General features: G+C 45.4%; 1 protein-coding gene across 3 annotated transcripts in view; it reads left to right on the top strand.

Annotated features, from left to right (window-relative positions):
• Positions 1-22093, top strand: part of PTPN3 (protein tyrosine phosphatase non-receptor type 3) — a 335183-nt gene that overhangs the window by 131726 nt on the left and 181364 nt on the right. For 2 of the 3 annotated variants that reach the window (XM_006135940.4, XM_075921606.1), the window contains exons 3-7: positions 3346-3453; positions 3536-3578; positions 4750-4828; positions 9207-9251; positions 10598-10650. In XM_006135940.4, coding sequence (XP_006136002.1) covers positions 3346-3453; positions 3536-3578; positions 4750-4828; positions 9207-9251; positions 10598-10650 — 328 coding nt within the window. Of the gene's footprint in view, positions 1-3345; positions 3454-3535; positions 3579-4749; positions 4829-9206; positions 9252-10597; positions 10651-22093 lie in introns of those variants that run through there. The other variant, XM_075921609.1, reaches the window with a different exon arrangement.

The raw sequence follows: 22093 nt of genomic DNA, 5'->3' as shown, positions 1-22093 counted from the left end.
GGAGGAGAAGATGAAGGGGAGAACTGGGGCTGGCGCAGCCTTGATGGATTGGAGGGAGGGGGATTGGCGAACAGGGGACACTGCCCCCTAATAATTCCATATCATAGGTTCTTTGGGGTCAGGGACAATCTTTTCTGTATATCTATATGGCACCTAGAACAATGTGGCCCCATCCTCTTTAGGCTTTACTAGTGAATATAAACATTAAAGACTATATTTAGAGAACTTGTAATCAAAGTCAAAGACAATATCACTGTGCCCTCTGATAAGCTAGAGAATTTTGAGTGTCAGCTCTACTATTACTCCTCATAAATCTGAAAAGTAATTAAGTGTCAAAAGGGGAATGTAGGTAGGTGGTGGAAATGTTTGAGCTGTGGCAATCCTATATTTAATCTGTCAAGCTGTTATCAGTTAAGGTTAAATTCAGAATGGATCTCTTTTAATGCAGCTGACTATTGTGAACGCTTATATTATAAGGTGGTTATACTGAAAGGAACATCCACAGCAAGATATTAATTTCTTGATAATAATCTGAAGTGTGGTGTGGGAGGGGGGAGAGATGATGAGGTGCCTGTATTTCAGTGGTGGAATAAGTAGGTATTTTGAAAGACCTTTATCTCTGTAGAGAAACTTTTAAATCTCCTAGCATTGATTTCTCCTATATTAAGTCTTTTAAAATGTGAGTTTTCAGAAAGGTTTCTGGGATGACAAATACATTGTTTCATGTACAGTGTACATAACTTTATTCTCTGCCTGTTGGATGCCTTATCGCCTAATCATTTCACTAAGGTATTGGGGGTCAGGAGAGCTGAATTCTACTTCGAGCTCTACTCAGTCATCTTGTTGCTTCTGTTTCCTGCCATGTAAAATGAGGATAAAAATACTTAATATTATAAAGTACTTGACACTAAATAAAACATTTCATCAGAGGAGCTCAAAGTATGAAGTGGTTAAGGCTGGTCTACACTACAAAGTTGGTCAGCATAACAATATCAGTTAAGGCATGATTTATTTTTGGGAGGACTGGGAGAATTAGGGAGAGAATTTATGTTGGTTAGAGCTCTAGTATAGACACAGTTGCACTAGCATAAAATGTTTTTGCTAGTATAGCTTATTTCACTCACCAAACCTATATAAGATGTAGTGGCAACACCATTCTATTATATAGCCCTTATGGCTATCATTACTGTATTCTTTATTTTTAAACTATTGTGTTTTGTATTAAACTAATGCCTTATCTTTAGAATAGTGTTCGGTTTTAAGCATGTCAATGGGTCCTTACACCATCACCACTCATTTTATGTTAAATTAAACATTTTACAACCTGATCTGCATTTTTTTTTTTGCAGATTTTCAATTAGAGTGTAGTAAGGCATTTCAGGCAATTAAAGCAGAAATCTCTTGTCACAGGTATGGGTTGTGGGGTGTGTGCTGGGGATTAGGATTATGGAATTCAGGCTGGGGAGACCTGAATGGTGGATGCCTGGCTTCCCTTTTTGTTGAGCTCAGTGGCTCCAGGGTAAGGATTATCTAACCCTGGAGAATGAGGAGACGGATGGAGAGGGCCTCTAACCCAGGGGTTGGCAACCTTTTCAAACCAAAGAGTCAAACTAAATCAAAATTCAGAACAAGTGGTCAACAGAGAGCTGCATAAGAACGCCTATTTGCATGACTGAAAATATACAACTTGATATTATTGATAATTCACATGATTAATAATAGCATAAATGAAACATTGCACTCAGACTTTATTCAATGGGACTTCTGCTCCTGGGGATGGAGATAGTGGATATGGGGATGCAGGAGTAAGATTTGGAATGTATGAGGGGCTCAAGGCAGGGGGTTGGGAGTGCAGGAGGCAGGGTGGGGATGGGAAATAGAGTATGTATTGGGGAGGGACGTTGGGGCTGGATTGCCTTACCTGGCCAGAGTTGGGCTGCTGCACCTGGCCAGCAGTGACTGAATGAGAGGCTGGGCCAGTATCACTGCAGCCGGATCATGGCCTCCCTTCCTACCCATGCTGCAGTTGGAGGTGGGCTGCCATCAGCCCTTCTTACAGCCAGATGGGGACCAGACTGCGGGGCCTGCCCTAGGATTAGGGTTGGGGACAGGACCCTGCAGCCAGATGGGGGCTGGAGGAATTTGGATGCCGGAGAGGTGAGGAGTGAGTCTCTGGAGGCAGGAGCAAAGGAGGCTGCAGGAGTGAGCTGGGGGTACAGGATCTGCCGAAAAAGCTCCCTGCTGTCAACAGAGCTGCAGCTAGACTTTACTTTCACTTTAAAAAGGGCGCGTGGTAGGCACAGTGCCCGAACGTGAGTATGCAAATGAAGCCCAGGATGTTTAAACCCCGGGCTCATTTGCACTTTCAAAGTGCTTGATTTTCAGTCTAGACACAGCCTTAGATAACATGGTCATGAGTGCAACCCTATTCGCTAGGGGTATGTCTACACTACCCTCCTAGTTCGAACTAGGAGGGTAATGTATGCATACCGCACTTGCTAATGAAGCCCGGGATTTGAATTTCCCGGGCTTCATTAGCATAAGCGGGGAGCCGCCATTTTTAAATCCCCGCTGCTTCGAACCCCGTGTAGCGCGGCTACACGGGGCTCGAACTAGGTAGTTCGGACTAGGGTGCCTATTCTGAACTACCGGTACTCCTCGTTTCACGAGGAGTAACGGTAGTTCGGAATAGGACCCTAGTCCGAACTACCTAGTTCGAGCCCCGTGTAGCCGCGCTACACGGGGTTCGAAGCAGCGGGGATTTAAAAATGGCGGCTCCCCGCTTATGCTAATGAAGCCCGGGAAATTCAAATCCCGGGCTTCATTAGCAAGTGCGGTATGCATACATTACCCCGCTAGTTCGAACTAGCGGGGTAGTGTAGACATACCCTCGGTGTCCTTAGCCTCTGAAGAAGCTAGGAATGACAACATGGGATGTATTTTTGCTGATTACCTCTTCTGTTCTACCTCCCGACACATGTGACATTGGCTGTTGTTGGAAGGCAGGATATTGGGCTAAATGAACTATTGGTTTGTCCCAGGCTGACCATTTCTATCTTGATGAGCCAGCACATTTTATAACTGGTAATTATAATTTTAAGCTTAACAACTTTTAACTTTAACTTGTATCAATCCATATTTTTCAAGGAGAAATATTCAAAATAATAGCGGAATTTTCCTTTGAGAGATTGTTCACTTTGATGTACTCTGTATAATGACCTTTGTTCTGAGAAACTTAGAACTATTTTGTTTATAGACTACACTTTATAACCTATTTTTTCCATTAAATTATTTTATTAAACTAAATAGTGTGCATTTCATTTATGGAGTGTTCTTTTCTTTCAGAAACAAGATACTGGTCAGGTTTTGTTGGATATGGCCTGTAACCACCTGGGTGTGACAGAGAAGGAATATTTTGGCTTACAGCAAAGTGAAGAGTCCTTAGGTTCCCCTGTAAGTATAGTGCTAATTTTTAATATTTTATTTACATATATTTATTTATTTTTAAAAATCCATCTAATTTTTCATTTCACAGCGATGGCTTGAATCAAGCAAACCTATTAGAAAACAGCTTAAAGGTAAGATACTTTACATTAAAATCTAATTTTTCTGGCCTGCATTCCTCTTCTATATATATCTTTGATTAGGAAAAATACATTTCTCAAATTTACTTTTGGCCACCATGGTCTTGTGTACAGTAGGCTTTTTGGCAACACTTCCCACAATTTTTAGTACTACTTAAGCTTTGGTAGTGGTAACTGCTCTTGTGTGTAGAATATGTCCTGTAAGTCACCAACAGGTTGTGTTGTTATCACCTTGAGCATTAGCCTTGCTCTGAGCCAAGTTAGACAACGCAGTAGTGAAAATAGAAGCTGCCCCGTTACCTCTGTTCATTACTATCTCCTCTGATGTCCGCAGTAGAGGGGGAGGGATTTTTGAGACAAACCTTGTTAAGTAGTTGGTTGAGAGAGTGTAATGGAGCCAGTTTCTAATACGGATTTTAAACCATTTCATTGTGCTCAGAGTAGAGCAAAATTAGTCTATAGTATTTGAACTCAGTCTTTAAAAAGTACAGGGCATAATTGTTTTTTAGCACGAATCATTTATAAACAAATTCTGGTAATATGGTTTCCCCCTCAATATAGGTGTTGCAATAGCTAATGCTAAGTCTGCCATTATCACTAATGAAGTTGAAACAAATTTCAATCTCTCCTTACTTTAGCTTATTTTGAAGCTAGCATGTGATTTTAAATAAGATTAAAGTTTATTACCCTTTGCTTTGAGAGGAAATATAGAGCATTATTAAAATTTTCCTTGTATAACATTACTGCTTATCTTATAAAACATTTGCATCTTGTATATTTTGCTCTTTTTAAAGACTTTCCTCCTTTAATACTGAAAGTAATAGAATGAACCATTTATAAACAAATTGCCATTTTAAAAAGTGCACTGATGGAAAAATATAATAGATGCTAACTGAGTACACCATACTGGTGACTGCTTCATGAACAGGATTGTTTTTGAAAGAAGGATCTATTTGTATGTTGTTATTCTGAAAGTAGCAAAAGATTTAAGAAAATAGTAGAAGTGGAGAAATAATAGACAGATGTGTGTATCTATATGTATGTCAAAAAAGAAAGTATAGCAACATTAGCATATTACGTGGCTATTTTATGTTGTAGCTTTTGATATAAATTTTACAAAAATAAACCTAAAATGGAAATATTAATTTACTTATGTAAAATGTAGGAGGCGCTCCCTGGACCATGCATTTTCGTGTAAGATTTTTTATACCAGATCCCAACACACTGCGGCAGGAACAAACCAGGTAACTTTACTTTCAAAATTTACATCCATCAATTCAGAATTGGAAACATGCTCCTTTTATTTTCTGATTTTTAGAATGGAGTTTATCCTATAATATTTATTATGAAACCTGTTGTGTGTGGATTTGCTATTTAAGTTGAGTGGTGAGTGTGAGAGAGATATGCCATACAGTAATGGTGTGAGAGAGACAGAGAGAGAGACATGCCACTGGGCGGCAGTCTTTCCTGGGGCGCTCTACCTCTCAGGTCATTGGTCCTGCAAGCTGCCACTGACCAGACCAGCTGCTCTCAACCTCTATGGCCCTGGCTTTCTGGTCTATCATCATCTGTGGTCCTGCCAGACCAGAGTCCTGGATGAGAGCGGTTCAACCTGCATTTAATACCTGATGCTTCTTATCACTAGGACTAGGATTCATAGCTGCTCACATTTGAGCCAGAATGAAAATAATTAAAGCCATTTGTAATAAGAACAAGTGGGAGTAGTTTTTCTTATGTAAGTAAACAATTATACAATAGTCCCATTCTAAACTGTTTAACCTGAAATAGGGATTAAATTACGAATATGTATACTCAATGGTAAAAAACAATAAAGTGATGTTGTAATCATTCTAAAACTAGTTGTTCTAAACCTAAGAGATTCAGAGTTAAGATTATATAAAAGAAATCCAAACCTATTGTTGTTTGAAAATGAATAGAGAAGGTGCTCAAACAACCTTAACTCAGTTCTATAGTGATGGCATTCAATACCCATACAACTATAAGTGCACTACTCTCTTCATAGTCCTGGATTAGATTAATCTGATTTAAGACATATTCTTATAAAAATTCCTTGCAGTGTCATTGATTGATGAGCAATGTACTTCAAAATAAACCCCATCTCACATTGTTCCCAATAGAAGGGAGGTTAAGTCGCCCAAGACTTCTGTGAGGTTTTTACTAGATGGGAAATTTTGAAGAGTTTGTTTCGTTACTGAAATCAGTAAGGACAAAAACATGTTGTGACACAGTGGAACACTTATTAAAGAGCCTATTTTAACTCCTATTTAACTCCTATTTAACTACTATTTGATCTGAGGAAGTGGGTCTGGCCCACGAAAGCTCATCATCTAATAAACCATCTTGTTAGTCTTTAAGGTGCTACATAGTCCTGCATTTTACTTCGGCTACACCAGACTAAAATGGCTACATTTCTATTACTATTTTAACTCCGAGTAAGATTTACTTATTAATTCTAAGAAACTCTGAGTACAAAATGAGTTAAGAGCTTTCAATTTTAAACAAAAGAGAGCTTTTAATTTCGGCTGCTTTCCATGCACCCACAACCCTCCTCATAACCTGCTTTCTTGTTCATTATGGACACCACCACCATTTTTCCTCTCATTCAGACCCAGAACCTACGTGTCATGTTCAACTCAGACTTCTCTTTAGGTCCTCGCATCCAGGCTATGTCTTGAGCTTTTTGTAGATTCTTGCTGCTTCACAATTCTAAGATATGGCCTCAGCTGAAACTTTTGTTCAGGCTCTCATTATCTAATGTCTTCATTACTGCATCATTCTTCTCTCTGGCCTTGAGAAATGCAGTCTTGCCCCCTTGTTATCCATTCAGAATGTTGCTGCAAAGATCATTTTCCTAACCCATCATTTTGACTGTAACCTTCTTTACATCACTTCACTGGCTCCTTCTTTGCTATTGTGTCAAATGTAAGCTGGTTGTCTTTACTTTCAAGGACCTATTTCCATCCTACTTATCACCTCTCATTAAATATCAACAGGATGACTTCTGTCTCCAGTCGTTGCATGATATCAGCTTCTATTGCCCACTTGCCATATTTTCAAACAGGCATCTTCATACTTTCTCTTATGCTATCTCTCTGGGTGGGAGAAGTGTCATGTAAAGATCTCCAAAATGGCATCATTATTCTTTCTCAAAACCCTCCTAAAAATTTGCCAACTAGGCTGCTCTTGTGCAGAGATCACTGCCTGTGCTTGCCAATGTTATTCTGTTGTTTTTCCTGTACTCCTAAGTCACTGTGTCTGCATCCATTGGTTCTCTCTTCTCTTATAATCTAACTTTTTTGGGCAGGGAGTGTCTCTTCTGAGTCTGTTCAGTGCTTCTCACAAAGGGGTCCTGGTCCATGACTAGTAATCCTAGATGCTAAGATGATACAAATAATTAATAATACCATGATTTAATCTCAATTTTAATTACAACATTTAATTAATCCTTAACAATTAACAATGGAATTATAAGTAGAGCTTCCATAGTTAAATACAGAATTGTGCATCGTGCATTTTATCTATGAATCTATTGATTGACAGGTGAAACATTTATGATTTTCAAGCATAGCAGACTTGACAGATCATAAATCTTAATGTTTTTGCATTCTTCAGTTTCATATATTTGATAATATAGTAACTTTGCATGACCTTTCTTTTGGAAGAGCACATGCAGTACATGCACTGAGTTTCACCTTAATCCCATAGAAAGGATAGTTCAACTGTTACTACATTTCAAATATGCTAACATATGCAGAACTCAGGCCTTTTTTAGATGCCATTACTGAGTTGTCCTTTTAAATTGTAATGAATACCAGCTTATATGACATACAAAGAGCTGTCTAATAGCATGCACATAGACTAGACTGTATGAATAAAAATAAATTGTGATAGGATCAGAAATCTTAGTTAATATATGTGAAACAATCTTAAATATGAGGACATTGAAGCTACTTCATGAATGAGTGCTTGAAACTAATAATTTATTGTTATGAAGGTGTTTGATCCACAGATTGAACAAGGATGTTAAATTTAGATTAATCAGCAAATGGAATAGTGGATGCAATTTCCATTGACTGTTCGATTAGTTGACAAGGTTATCTCTGCCTTGGAAATGTAGCAAGAGTCCTACTGTCTCTTGCTACATTTCAAAAGTGGAAGTGCTGCAGGGAGCTCAAGCAGTCCCCTGCAGGCCTTATATATTTCAGAAGCAGGGCGCACAAGAGCCTTTAAGCCAGCTGCTCCCAACACAGGGTCCTGCTCCCCCTCCCTCACCTCTCTGATTGATAGAAGCAACAAGTGAGGGGAAGTGACTAGTCAAGTTGACTATCCAATACGCATATGCTTATTAGATAGTCGACTAGTTGCTTATAGTTGCTTACATCCTTAAGATTCAACAGATTGGATGTACAATCAAACTTCATGGGAACTAGGCAAGCCTCATTTTCTAATGGTTTTACTGGTGATGTCAGGCATAAGACCAAGTTAATTTTTCATCTATGGTTCTCGTCCCCTGAGTCTTAAGTGTGCACATTGAGTACTTTGGAGGCAGTGCTCTTAGGACTTGAATCTAGGGAAACCGTTCATCAATTAACAATGACCCTTTGATCTAATTAAAGATTGGAACTTGCTTTTTAATATAATGAAATTCAAAAAGGATAAATGCAAAACATTCCACTTAGGAAGGAATAATCAGTTTCACACATAGAAAATGGAAAATTATTATCTAGGAAGGAGGACTGCAGAAATGGATCTAGGGGTCTTAGTAGTCCACAAGTTAAATGAATCAATGGTATGACACTGTTGTCAAAAAAGAAAAATCGTTCTGGGATGTATTAATAGCAGTATTTTAAGCAAGACATGAGAAGTAATTCTTTAGTCTACTCTTACTGATCAGGTTTCAAATGGAATACTCTGTCTAGTTCTGGTTGCCACATTTCAGGAAAGATATGCAGGAAGTCCATAGAAGAGCAACTAACATGATTAAAGGTTTAGAAAACATGACCTATGAGGGAAGAATGAAAGAACTGAGTTTGTTTAGTTTTGAAAAGAGAAAATTGAGAGGGAATATGATAGCAGCTTTCAAGTACTTAAAAAGTAGTTAAAAGGAAGAGGGAGAAAATTATTCTCATTAACCTCTGATGATAGGAGAAGAAGCAATGAGCTTAAATTGCAGGAAGGGAAGTTTTGGCTAGACATTAGGAAAAGCTTCCTGTCAGAAAGGTTAAGCACCAGAGTAAATTGCCTACGGAGCTTGTGGAATCTCTGTCATTGGAGATTTTTAAGAGCAGGTTAGACAAATACCTGTCAAGGATGGTGTGGATGATGTTAGCTCCTGCCATGAGGGGATTGGACTTGATGAGCTCTCTTGGTTCCTTCCTGTTCCATGATTTTGTGGTTTACAAAAGACCTTACTACTTGTGAATGAAAGTGTGCATTCACATAGTTTCAGATGTACAGGAATATTCAAGTATGCATATACTTTTGTACATATAATTTGTTTATAAATACATGCATATAACTTAATTTTATATGGAAATTTCTTAAAAATAGTTAAATTGGATCTGTGAACATGAATCAACTCCTCCAAATTCTGTTTTCTAGGCATTTATTCTTCTTACAACTGAAGACTGATATTTTGGAAGGAAGGTAATGAAGTAATCTTTCTTCAAAAAAGAAAAGTCAAGGAGGAAAAAACTGAGTAGATTTTTTGCTATTGTGAAAAATACTCTTAATGGAATATTGCTTAAAAATATAAAGCTAATTGTTTAGGTAAAGGAGCAAGTCATTTTGTGTCTGGGCCAGAGGAAGCTGCCTTGTCTGAGCTCTAGATGGTGCTCTTATTCAAGTCATAGGTGATGGGTGGTAGGGAGATGCTGGGTCAAATGATCTTCCTCAGATTTATGCTTGATGGGGGAGGAAGAGGAGCTCTGTCCTTTTCCCACTGGGCCTGCCTTGTCACACATTTGGCAGTGAGGCCCAAGTGGGGAGTGGAAGGAGCAGCATGAAGCCACTACTTATGCTGGCTGAGGGTTGCCACTCCAGGTTGGTGCTCTGTGCAGTGCAACAGCTGTGTGCAAGAACCCAGCTAGGGAGGTGGTAGTGGCTTGCCCCCTTTTCTCACTGAGGTCTGTCTTGTGAGGATAGGAGTTAAGCAAGGTAGAGCCCCCGCCCCACCTTCCAAGCATATTTCCAGCTGGCTTGGTTCCTGGTCCCAGAAGCCAGGTATAGACAGAGTGGGGAAGAGGACAGGCTGCTGCAGCCTCCCTGGCCATGCTTTGTCTTAGGCAGCTGCCACATGTCACAGAGGTAGTGAGTGGTAGTGACTGTCAGCAGGCATGAGAAGGGTCTATATCCCACTCTTCCTTGGGCCTGGCTTTTAGGAAGAGGGGCTGAATGAGCTGGAAATGTGCTGGGGAGGCATGATGGGAGAAGGAAAGAGCCACTTCCTCTACCCCCAAGTATGTTAGAAGGCTCTCTGTCTTATTTATTCATCTATGAAAAAGTAAAATAAATAAATGTGGTCCAAGCCTCTAATTTTCATTACCTTTTCTCTTTAAAAATTGGTAGCAAGTTCTGTGCAGACTATAGATGAGAGCTGCATTTTTACACTTTCTATTTTTAATGTTCATGTCTCTAGTTAAAAATACTAGACCGCAGCTATAAAAATTGTATCTAGAGCAAAAAACAAAAACAAAATGAAACAAAAAACCTTTTTTCTTTGTTTTCACTTTCCAGAATAAGTATCCAACAATGAACATATATCCATTTAAGACAAGCTATTTCCATTCTATTAATGATTAGTTAAACAACTTGCTGTTACCAACCTATGATGCTGACTATTGACTTTGTGTTAAAAAAGAGTGAAAGTTGCTTAAATTAAGCTACCAAATACATTGCTTGCTGAGAAATGTTATTATATATAAACATATAAATAATATTTTATTTATTCTGTGTAAATATATATACACACCCTCTGTTTTTTCTTTTCTCAGGTTGTTATGCCCTCTTAATTCTGCTGTTGTCCTTGCATCATATTCTGTACAGTGTAAGTAGTAATAGATCTTTCTTGTCTGGTAAAATATTTGACCATCATTGAGCTGTTCTTTATCTTCAGCTGAGCTGTATTGATAACTCTAATGCAGAAAACTTTTTTCATCTGTCACTTTGGATAAAATTGTTGCTGAAGTTGATACATTGTAAAAAAGGATTAAGGAGCTCTCGGAAGGAAAGAATAGATCTATACTTGGATGTCTAGGGCATTTTCACTTAAATAGAGGTAAAATGCTCATTAAATCTGCGCTATAGAAAATATAAGATTGATTTAGGAATCCTGATTTGTGTTCTATATAAAATGTACAGTATGAATTGGTTTAAAATATATATCTTTGTTATAAGTGTTTTCTATGAGGAAACATCCAAGAAAGCTAATATGAATTAACTAAGGGTGTGAAGAAGTATTTCGTAAAGCAGTGTATACAGAAGGGCAATTAAAGATGGGAAGAAGGCTCATGTTGCTGGCTATTGTTAAGGTTACAGTGTATTGTCTATAGTATACATGATTTTTTTTTCTACTATATTTCGGTTCTCCCTCTCCCTCCCCCATCAGTCTATATCCATAGCCCTGCCATATGTTGATAATGTTGTTCCCAGTAAAGAAGTTATATCCCTCCTTCATTTTCCTTTGTAAGCTATTTGAGTTTCTCATACTATTTAGGCAGTTGATTCTTGCACAGATCCAAACTGACATTATAACACTACTTATGTAATTCCCATGTTCATTCTGTGAGGGTTGGGGTTCAGCAAAATATGGGACATTCTAATAGGGAGAAAATACTACCCTAGTGAATAAAATACATGTCAATTCTCTTGCTAATAGGGTTCCGTTATTTTTATTGAATGTATCATTACTATATTATGATATAGATAATGTTTTTAATCTGAGAATGTTTTTTGTAAACTGTTGTCATTTGTGTGTTGGATTTTAATTTGTCTTAAGTTACAGCAGATGTTCTTTTTCGAGTGATGTTCCTGTTGGTGCTCCACTGTATGTGGGTGCTCTACTGTAGGTGACGGGTCGCCTTGGCTAGGGTTGCCAGGTGTCCGGTTTTGAACTGGACAGTCCAGTATTTGAGCTTTCTGTTCAGGAAACAAATTGAGAAAATATAGATGTCCGGTATTTTCTAAATAAGATGTAATGTAGATTGTGATGTAATGTCAAACGTGTCCAGTATTTTTGTTGAAACCATCTGGCACCGCAGATCAAAGTTGTGCACAGTGGTAGCTAGGTGCCATTTGTGCCTTGTGTTGCGTGCGTGCGCCCCAACCCCTCCTCAGTTCCTTCGTTGATGCCCTTGGCTGCAGATGGAACTGGGAACGGCTCTCTAAGGGTATGTCTACACTAGCTCGTTAGTTCGAACTAGGTAGGCAAATGAGGGCAACCGGGGTTGAAAATGAAGACAGGGATTTAAATATCCCGGGCTTCATTTGCGTGTTCCCGGGTGCCGCCATTTTTAAATGTCCCTTAGTCCAAACTCCGTGCCCGCGGCTTCACGCGGCATGGAATAGGTAGTTCGAATTAGGATCTCTAATTCGAACTACCGGTTCGACGAGGTGTACCGGTAGTTCGAATTAGAGATCCTAATTCGAACTACCTACTCCGTGCCGCGTGTAGCCGTGGGCACGGAGTTCGGATGGGAACATGCAAATGAAGCCCGGGATATTTAAATCCCGGTCTTCATTTGCAACCCCGGTTGCCCTCATTTGCCTACCTAGCTTGAACTAACGAGCTAGTGTAGAAATACCCTAAGGCTACGTCAACACTGTCAACACTTTGAAGTAGGAATAAGAGCCTCCGGAAAAGGGCACTTTTTCCGGAGGATCGGGGCCAGTCTAGACGCTCTTTTCCGGCTTTTTTAAAAGCCGGAAAAAAGCGGCGGACATTTTTATTTAAATGCCGCAGGGGATATTTAAATCCCCCGCGGATTTCCCTACGACGACTCGTGAAATTTACATGCCCCTTCCGGAAAAGGGGCCAGTGTAGACGTAGCCTAAGAGTTAACTCAGAAACTTGACTTGGTTGGTTGGTGGTTCTTTTAGTCTTCAATAGTTAAGTGTTTTTAGAGTTAGTTAGGTTAGTTCTAGTTGTTATCATTCTGTTTCAACAAAAAACAAAACCGGAGCCACCGCGGCCTAGCTGCTTGTGGCTTCCCCCCTCTCCCGTCCCCCCCCCCCCCCCAAAAAAAAAAGATTGAAGAGAGAAAGGAGCTTTATTTCATTCGGCTTTCTCATGAACTTGGAGGACAGTCTTGATACTGTGAACCATGCCTGGCTCCCCAGGTTTAAAAAATACAACACATGCTGGCTTCCAATGGGCACTCTACCTGCATTTGCTTTCTTGGTGAGGGGCATGTTCCACAAAAATGCCCTCACTGCAGTAAGCGAACCGCCCAGGCTCATTGACTTTGCATGTTCCTTTTCGATAAGGCTCTTCAGCCATCTTATGAGGGTGACTCTACCGCTTGTCCCAAGCCACCCAGGGCAGAGAAATGGTGGACAACCTCACCAGCACCTAAGCTGGCATCAGAGGAGGCTTTCCCCTACTAGATCTTTGCTGGTTTCTACATCTGCCTGGATCAGCACCTGCGATAAACTGGGTTTGTCCAGCACTATGCATAGGTGGCCTGCTAAGACTATGGAACTGAAGACTGCCGTAAAGCTACTGTGGCACCAATAACCCTGACATCGGTGCCATCAAAATCTTCAGCATGAGTAAACCAAGAGACCCTGTCAGACCTTCCTCAGTAGCACCAGCGGTTCTGGTTAGCCAACCAGTGCCAAAGAAGTATCATGCAGAGACAAATCACACCCATCCAGCTCTGGGTCCAGAATCGACCGTCTCACCGGCACCGTTATCACCATCATTGGTGCCCCGTTCACTGGCACCTAGAGAAGCTTTGCCACATACCCATGACCATACTTGTCTTCATGCCTCCCCAGTGCAGGTGATACCACATTCTAGAGCTTCTAGACAGCTTTTTCTATCTCCACCCATCACCTAGAGCAGGGGTGGGGAACACGGATGTAAAAGTGTAGTCAATTAACTGATTAATCGATAAAATAAGCTTATAGGTTAACTCTGTAGACTATATGCATACTCCCTCCACTTGTCAGTACATTTTTTAGCAGGCTGGCCAGCACCCCAACTCAGTTCTGGCTTGTGCCGGTTCCTGAAGTTCAGACCACTCCCTATACCGGGGCTGCTGCCACTCCGCACCACTACCTCTTTATCAGAGGCAGCAGCACAGGGTGCCAGCACAGGTCCACAAGGGGAGCTGGGGTTTAAACTGGCTCCCCTCGCAGACCAGCTTCCACCTGGCACCCCGTACTGCTGACTCTGAGGGTATGTCTACACTACAAAGTTAATTCAGACTAACAGACGTTAGTTCGAATTAACTTGAATAGGCGCTACACATAGAAACCGCTAGTTCGAACTTAGTTCGAACTTAATTCGAACTAGCGGTGCGCTTAATTCGAACTAGGTAAACCTCATTCTACGAGGACTAATGCCTAGTTCGAATTAAGTAGTTCGAATTAAGGGCTGTGTAGCCACTTAATTCGAACTAGTGGGAGGCTAACCCTCCCCAGCTTTCCCTGGTGGCCACTCTGGGCACCACCAGGGAAACTCGTCTGCCCCCCTCCCGGCCCCGGACCCCTTAAAGGGGCATGGGCTGGCTACAGTGCCCGTGCCAGGTGCAAGCCTGCCAGCAGACCCTGCAACTGGCACGGCTCGAGCCGGCCACCCGCTGCCACCCAGCCCTCCGCCTCTTCCCGGGACCAGGCTGGCGGCTCCTGGGAGCATGCCCAGGTCTGCAAGAGGCGGGCGCCCGCCTGGTCTAGTGCAGACATCGTGGACCTCATCCAGGACCTCCGCACTAGGCACAGGAAAGTGGCCGTCTAGGGCAGGAGAGCTGCCAGCCTGGCCACCCAGGAGCAGGTTGGCATGAAAATCAAGGTGGTCCACTGAGACCCCCCGACCCTGAGCCCTGAGCTTAGAATGGCCGTACTGGGTCAGACCAAAGGTCCATCTAGCCCAGTAGCCTGTCTGCCGACAGCGGCCAACACTAGGTACCCCGGAGGGGATGGACCCAAGACAGTGACCAAGCCATTTGTCTCGTGCCATCCATCTCCAGCCTTCCACAAATAGAGGCCAGGGACACCATTCCTACCCCCTGGCTAATAGCACTCCATGGACCCAACCTCCATGACTTTATCTCACTTTGCTTTAAACTCTGTTATAGTTCTAGCCTTCACAGCCTCCTGCAGAAAGAAGTTCCACAGGTTGACTATTTTGCTTTGTGAAGAAGAACTTTCTGTTGTTAGTTTGAAGCCTGCTACCCATTCATTTCATTTGGTGTCCTCTAGTCCTTCTATTATGGGAACTAATGGAGAACTTTTCTTTATGCACCCTGTCCACATGACTCGAATTATAGACCTCTATCATATACCCCCTCAGTCTCTTCTTTTCTAAGCTGAAAAGTCCCAGTCTCTTTAGCCTCTCTTCATATGGGACCTGTTCCAAACCCCTGATCATTTTAGTTGCCCTCTCCTCTCCCACCCTCTCTCTTCCCCTCTCCCACCTCCTTTTCCCAGTCTCCCCGAGTTTTGTTCAATAAAGAGAGTTTCTATTTTTGAACACACGTGTCCTTTATTTTGAACATCAGGAAGGGGGTTTAGGGAGGGGTAAGTGGAAGGAGGTGAGGGAGGAATGGGGTACGAGCCCCTGATGGTGAGGACTGGGCTGGCTCTGCGGGCTCCTCGGGGTGGAAACTCTCCTGAAGCCCCTTGATTGACACCCCCCCCCCCCTCCGGATGGCAGCCTGCGGCAAGTGCTGATGGTCGAGTGCTGTGATGTGCCGAGTGTGGGCACTCAGGGCACTCCAAGCCAGGACTGCTTTGCAAGCGGGGAACCCCTGAGAACTGTCTGTCCGGGGTGGGGGTCGGGTCCCTTTAAGCACAGCCCTCGGCTAGCCTGAGGCAGCAGTTCCACACTCTTAAATCCTAATCTGATGCCCTGCCGGCACTGCTTCCGGCCATCCTTAATCTCAGTTCAGGGTCCACTCAGTATGGACATGCTAGTTTGAATTAGCAAAACGCTAATTCAAACTAGTTTTTAAGTCTAGATGCACTAATTTGAATTAGCTTAGTTGGAATTAGTGCTGTAGTGTAGACATACCCTGATATAGTAGCAGCAGCACAAAGTGGGCAGGGGTCTACTCGGGAGGGAGGCTGGAGCGCCGTAGCTGCTGGCCCCGACCCCAGGGACTATAGAATAATAGACTAACCAGTAAGAATTAATGAGGTGGTTCTTCGAGTGGTTGCTCATGTCCATTCGAAGTAGGTGTGCGCGCCGCGTGCACCACGTCTTCCGGAGCGTTTTCCCTAGCGGTACCTGTAGCGCCGGCGGGGCGCCCCCTGGAGTGGCGCTGCCATGGCGGGGCATAAGTACCCCCTGCCAGCGCTGCCCCACCTCAGTTCCTTCTTACCACTGTGCCGGTCGTTGGAGCGTGTCTCTCTATCTGTTAGGCTTAGATAGTTAATGGTTCCCGTTTCTCACATTGTAAATAGTTGGTGTAGTTAGTTAGGTTTTTTGTTTTTTGCTTCTTCCCCCCTTGCGGGTAAGGAATGCCAGGGCCGCAAGGCTTCAAGGCGTGCGCCAACTGCGGGAAGTTTATGCCCAGGGGCGACCCACATGACAGCTGCCTTAAGTGTCTGGGTGAGGCTCATCTGGCAATTGCCTGCAAAATCTGCAAGTCTTTCAAGCCCCGTACGAGGAAAGAAAGAGGTTTCCCGCTTGAAGCTTCTCCTCATGGAGAGGGCGCTTCAACCTGTACTGCCGGACCAGCCTGCGGTGCACAGCGCACCGGCCTCCACGAGTGAGGCCGCACACCGGCACCGGGCTTCGATGTCAAGATCCCGGCACCGGTCTCACTCTACACCATCTAAGAGGGTGAAGAAGTCCCGGGGCAGGTCTCCTTCTAAAAAGCCAACATCGGCTGGACACCGCACTGGCAGTTCACCGGTGCGTGTTTCCCCTCCGGTGCACCGTTGGCACCGAGGGGGTCTGGTGAGCCCTGGTCGCCTGCCCTCTCATCGTCCATCTACGCCGGACACCTTTGAAGCGGCGCAGGACCTAATCAGTCTTACAACCTCCCCGCCGTCATCGGACGGGTCGAGGTCGCCCCCGTTGGAAGCTCGGAGGGCACCGCCGTTGCCCATGCATGGCCCGGGTCGGTATGCTATGGTGGCTTATGTGTCGGGACCAACCCCGGTGTGGTCGGCTCCTGCTACTACTACTGCACCCTTCACGACGTCGAACCGTCATTCTCAGGGAGCTTCGAGCCATGGCAGGTTGTTGCTCTCCACGTTGCCAGAGCCCTGCTTGGCCGTACCGGCGCCATACCCCCATGGCCATGTGGTCTCCCAGGAGTTGGCGTCCATCTCCGTGCCGTCATCGGCACCGTCATCGACCCAGTGGTCTACCCCGGCACCGGGCCTGCGCACCCTGGTACCGTTTCAGTCGGGCATGACTCAGTTGGCATCGAGCCTGAGCACCTCGGTGCTGCAGCTGCTGGCCACACAATCGGCACCGGGCCTGAGCATCCCGGTACCGGAGCTCCAGTCGACGCAATCGGCACCGGGCATGGGCACCCCGGTACCGCAGCTTCTCACGTCGCACTCAGCACCGGGCCTAGGCACCCCGGTGCCGCAACTCCAGGCATCGCAACCAACACCGAGCCTGAGCACCTCGGTGCCGTAGTTACTGGCGACGCAGCCGGCACCTGGCCTGGGCATCCCGGTGCCGCAACTTCACGCTACGCACTTGGCACCGGACCTACGCACCCCGGTGCCACACGTTGCAGCCAGCACCGACCCTGAGCACCTCGGTGCTGCAGATGGTGGCGTCGCAAACGGCACTGGGCTTGGTTACCCCGGTGCCACAGTTACTGACGGTGCAACCGGCAAAGGGCCTGGGCACCCCGGTGCCACAGTTGACTGCTTCACACTCGGCGGAGTTCACCGCACCGGGTCTGGGTCCCCTGGTGCCGCAGTTATCAGCGGCCCTTACGGCACCGGTCATGGGTTCCCCGGTACCGCAGACGGCACGTCCTCGCCGGGCCCATGCGGGCAAACCGGAGTCGATGGCCAAGTTTGCACCGCACTCCTCATCGGCTCCCCCTTGGCCGGAATCCGATTACTCTTCAGACTCGGACACGGTGTCGATTCGGTCGGGGTCCTCGGGAGCATCCTCGACCCACAGGTCCAGATCCAGACACCGGAGGGACCACAACCAGCAGATGTGGCCCCCTCATCCGCAGTGGCCCTTTTGGACTCCCTGGGCCTATCATCAGTGGCAGGGCCAACCGCCACCATCTATGGGGTCGGAGGCTTCAGGGCACCGTTCCCGCCCCTCTGCGTCCCTGTCTAGGGCGCCTCCTTCCCCCCTTTGAGTTCCGCAACAAGATCCTGCGGCACCGCAACCACCAGTACCGGAGACAGGCACTCCGGAAGCTCAGACCGTCCAACCGGCCCCACAGTTGGTCATGACCGCTCCCCTGTTGATTCAGGAGTCGTCGTCGTCCCCCGATGAGGCGCTAGCAGACCCAGTGCCTGGGCTACCATCAATGGATGCCAGAGTACATCAGGACCTCCTGCGGCGCATGGCTTTCAACCTGGCTGTTCCGGTTGAGCCCATAATTGAGGATACCGATCCAATGGTAGACATCCTCACTGAGGACACCCCTGCGCGTTTCGCTCTACCGCTCAATAAAACTGTTTCAAAGATTACCAATGCCCTGTGGCAAACGCCAGCAACTCTGACTCCTACCCAAAAAGGGGTAGAAAGGCATTATTTCATCCCGCAGTCGGGTCATGAATTTCTTTACTCCCAGCCCATCCCAGGATCATTGGTCTTACAGGCCGCGGCCCAAAAAGAAAGGCTTCAGCAGCCCGGACCTTCTCCAAAGGCAAGGGAGCCTAAGAAGCTGGACTTATTGGGCCGCAAGGTCTACGTTACGGGTGCTCTGCAGCTCCATATCGCTAACCAACAGGCGATGCTGAGCAGGTATGCTTTCAACACCTGGCAGGTGGTCGAAAAATTTAGAGACCGACTCCCGATGGAGGACCGCCAGGAGTTTGCAGCTATGGCTTCCGAGGGTAAAGTCATTACACGAACTGCCCTCCAAGCGGCATTGGACACTGTGGACTCGGCAGCCCGCACCATGGCGACTGGTGTCGTTATGCACCGTGGGGCGTGGCTCCACGTCTCGGGGATTCCCTTGGACGTGCAGCATACCATCCAGGACTTGCCCTTTGAAGGGAAGGCCTTGTTCTCGGAGCACACCGATTACAGGCTCCATACCCTAAAGAACACTAGGTCAACTTTGAAGTCCTTAGGCATACATACTCCAGCCACGCAGCGGCGACAACTGCCGTATAGGCAGCAGGGTAGAGTGCAGCCCCAGGTCCCCCGTGGGGATTTCTGGAGGTGCCGCTCCCGGGCCTCCGGTGGAGGTTCCGGGGCGGCTGCGCACCCTCAAGGGCCTAGGGGTTGACGTCGTCGCCCCAGGTCAGATTCCCAGCGGGCAGGTCCCCACGGCCCTTCCAATCAGGGCAAGCCCCAGTTTTGACATGGTATTCGAGAGTCCCGTACCAGTCTGCCACCCTGGCCCCCCCCCCCCGTTTGGGGCCCAGCTTTCCCGTTTTGCCCAGGCGTGGGCCAGGATAACATCAGATGCCTGGGTCCTGAACATTGTACATACGGGCTATTCTATCCCGTTCCTGGGCCCACCGCCTTCAAAACCCCCTACCCTGTCCCTAATAAGGGACACCCCTCACGAACACATCCTGTTTCAGGAAGTGGGGGCACTCCTCGAAAAAGGAGCAATAGAAAGGGTCCCCCCGCATCTGCGGGGCAAGGGGTTCTACTCCCATTATTTTGTTGTCCCAAAACCAAAAGGGGGAGTTCGTCCTATCCTGGACCTTCGATACTTAAACAAGGCGGTTGTAAAATACAAGTTCAGAATGGTGACTTTAGCCTCGGTCATCCCAGTGCTACAACTGGGCGACTGGTACGCGACTCTCGATCTAAAGTACGCCTACTTCCATGTGGCTATCAGGCCCCTGTCAGCCGACGGTCAGGGTAGTGAGTCCCTTATGACCGGCTGAAGTTCTTTTAAATTGTGCTTGGTTCTGTTACAGCAACTGAAGGAGTCAGGTTAAAGCTTAAACAGTTACTATTTTATTGTTACAGGGTAAACTTAGTTGTTAAATGCTACTGCTGTGTTACAGATAACACAGCCACTACAAAGGAAATTACACTAAGAAGTTACTTACAGGTACCATGAAACCCTTTTGGTTCTCTGAGCTCTTATTAAATGCATGCAAAATACACATAGCAGGTATATATTCTCACCCCTGTGTTCCAGACTTGGCGTGGCCAGCGTCTTTCTCTCAATCCCTCGGGAAGAAGTAGGGCGAGGTTGGGCGTCCCACAGACCTCGGGAGACAATCAATACCTGCCAGCAGGTATAGATGATTGGAGCTCAAATGGGGTGGGCTGCTGAACCTCTTTTATACCCCTTGGGTTATGTAGGCTTCTTCCTGTTCTTAAGTGGCCAATTAGGAAAAATGGCTTTGAATGCCAAGTTTCCCATGAAGGGTGCAAAGCATAATTTACACCTGGGAAAATGCAGACAATGGGCACCTCTGGTATGTGATGGGCGAAGATTCCTCTCCTGGGACAGTGCAGGCGTGTCAATTACTGGTACTAGCCATCAGGGCGACGGGAGGCCCCGGGTCGTCAGCTAGCCCATTTACTGTCTGGTTTCTGTTTATGGTAGAGTCAGGGACAGGCAGCAAACCTGTGTTCCCAGGGCATCAAAGGCTGACTGCCTTTCTCTTGCTCTCTGGAGGGGGGGGGGGGAAACAAGATGGGGCTCGTGGAAAAACAAGATGGGGTTTTGTGTCTGGCTACATTCCACCCCCTTGACACGCCTCACTATGTCCCAGAACGCAAGATGGCGGTGATGCCAGCACCCTTTGCCCTCCTTGGAGGAAGCTAAAATCGCCCTATCAGCAGGGTCTGATCAGATAATTTGGATCAAGGGATTGATTAGGATCACTTCCCAACGCCATATACCAGATTTGTGCAGAGGAGGTAGCAGTGTACACAAAATGCCTAACAATACATAGAAACATGCAGCAAGCAATTACAAGTAAAATGGTTAATATAGTATTTACAATAGAGTGAAGGAAGGGAGTTAACGAAAGTCCTAGGTGTTGGGCTAGACAATCTAGCCATGAGGCTTTACATTTTTAGTTACAGCATGTCTTATCCCATACCGTTTGTTGCCACTTCCCTTGCCTTCCCCCTTAATCTCCCCCCAGAGTTATTTAGAGGATTGCGGTAGTCGCTGTCATCGAACCATACCGGTCCCCCATTTGTTTCACCAGTCATTTGGGCTGAGAGGGACAAACTCGATTCCCAGTCCAGTAGAGGAGTCAAGTAAGGTGTTCTGGTACAGCAGTAGCAGTTGGGATGAGGAAGAAGACCATGGCGAGTTGGAGTACCATGTCTCATTTCAATAGTCTGTAACTAACAACAGTGGTTGCAATCACAACAGCAAGCGGTATATATATACAAAAAGTTCATGGTGGTTTCCCAGATTCGCACCAGCACTGGGAGGGATCCATCCCACTGGAGCACTGTTTAGGGCTATTGCCTCAGTTTCCTGTAATAAAACATAAGGTTTGCCGGTCTTGGATACAATCCAAGCCTCAGTAATGGTTATTGGTGTTAGCCCAGCATCTGCAGTGGTCCAGACTCCTTTTCCCTTATAGGAGTGCAGTACGTGGGTTTGTGTTCCCAAACTGGGGTGTTGGGACAAGGGCTATTAAGTGGTTTAGTCCCATGATCGTAGACAACCCTGTTGTCCATCAGGTTGGGTAAGCAAAACCAATTCTTGAAACAATTTTTACTTCAGTTAAAACATACTCCCACCCTTGCTTACTGGTGGGTGGTGGACCAATATACTCTACTTGCCAGGTTGCCCATAGTATTTTTCTATCTTTTAGCCTGGCAAATCATTGCCTTTCTGTTATATGTTTCCTGAGTTCAGCACATAGGGTGCAAGCTTGTACCAGATTTCTGGCTTGTTTGTGGGTGATAGGCCACCCCCTGGCATGTGACTGCCGCACCAGCTCATCGCTTTCTGTGTGTCCCAAGGTTTCATGTAGCCAAATGTACAGGCGTTCCCAATTCACCTGGGCAGCAAAAAAAATTGTACTGCTGCATCTGCTAGGTTATTTAGCTGTGCAGTCAGGGTGTTATTCTTTTGGACACATGACTTATGCTTAAGGCATGTGGGGTTGCATGTTGGTATATCCATTTCCAATATTCCAATCTTCAAACAGGCTTTTTTATTTCCCAG

The sequence above is a fragment of the Pelodiscus sinensis genome, chromosome 2 (genome assembly GCF_049634645.1).
Source record: "Pelodiscus sinensis isolate JC-2024 chromosome 2, ASM4963464v1, whole genome shotgun sequence".
Classification (NCBI taxonomy): domain Eukaryota; kingdom Metazoa; phylum Chordata; order Testudines; family Trionychidae; genus Pelodiscus; species Pelodiscus sinensis.
Note: the sequence above shows the minus strand (reverse complement) of the source record. Positions and strands in the feature narration are given on the sequence as shown.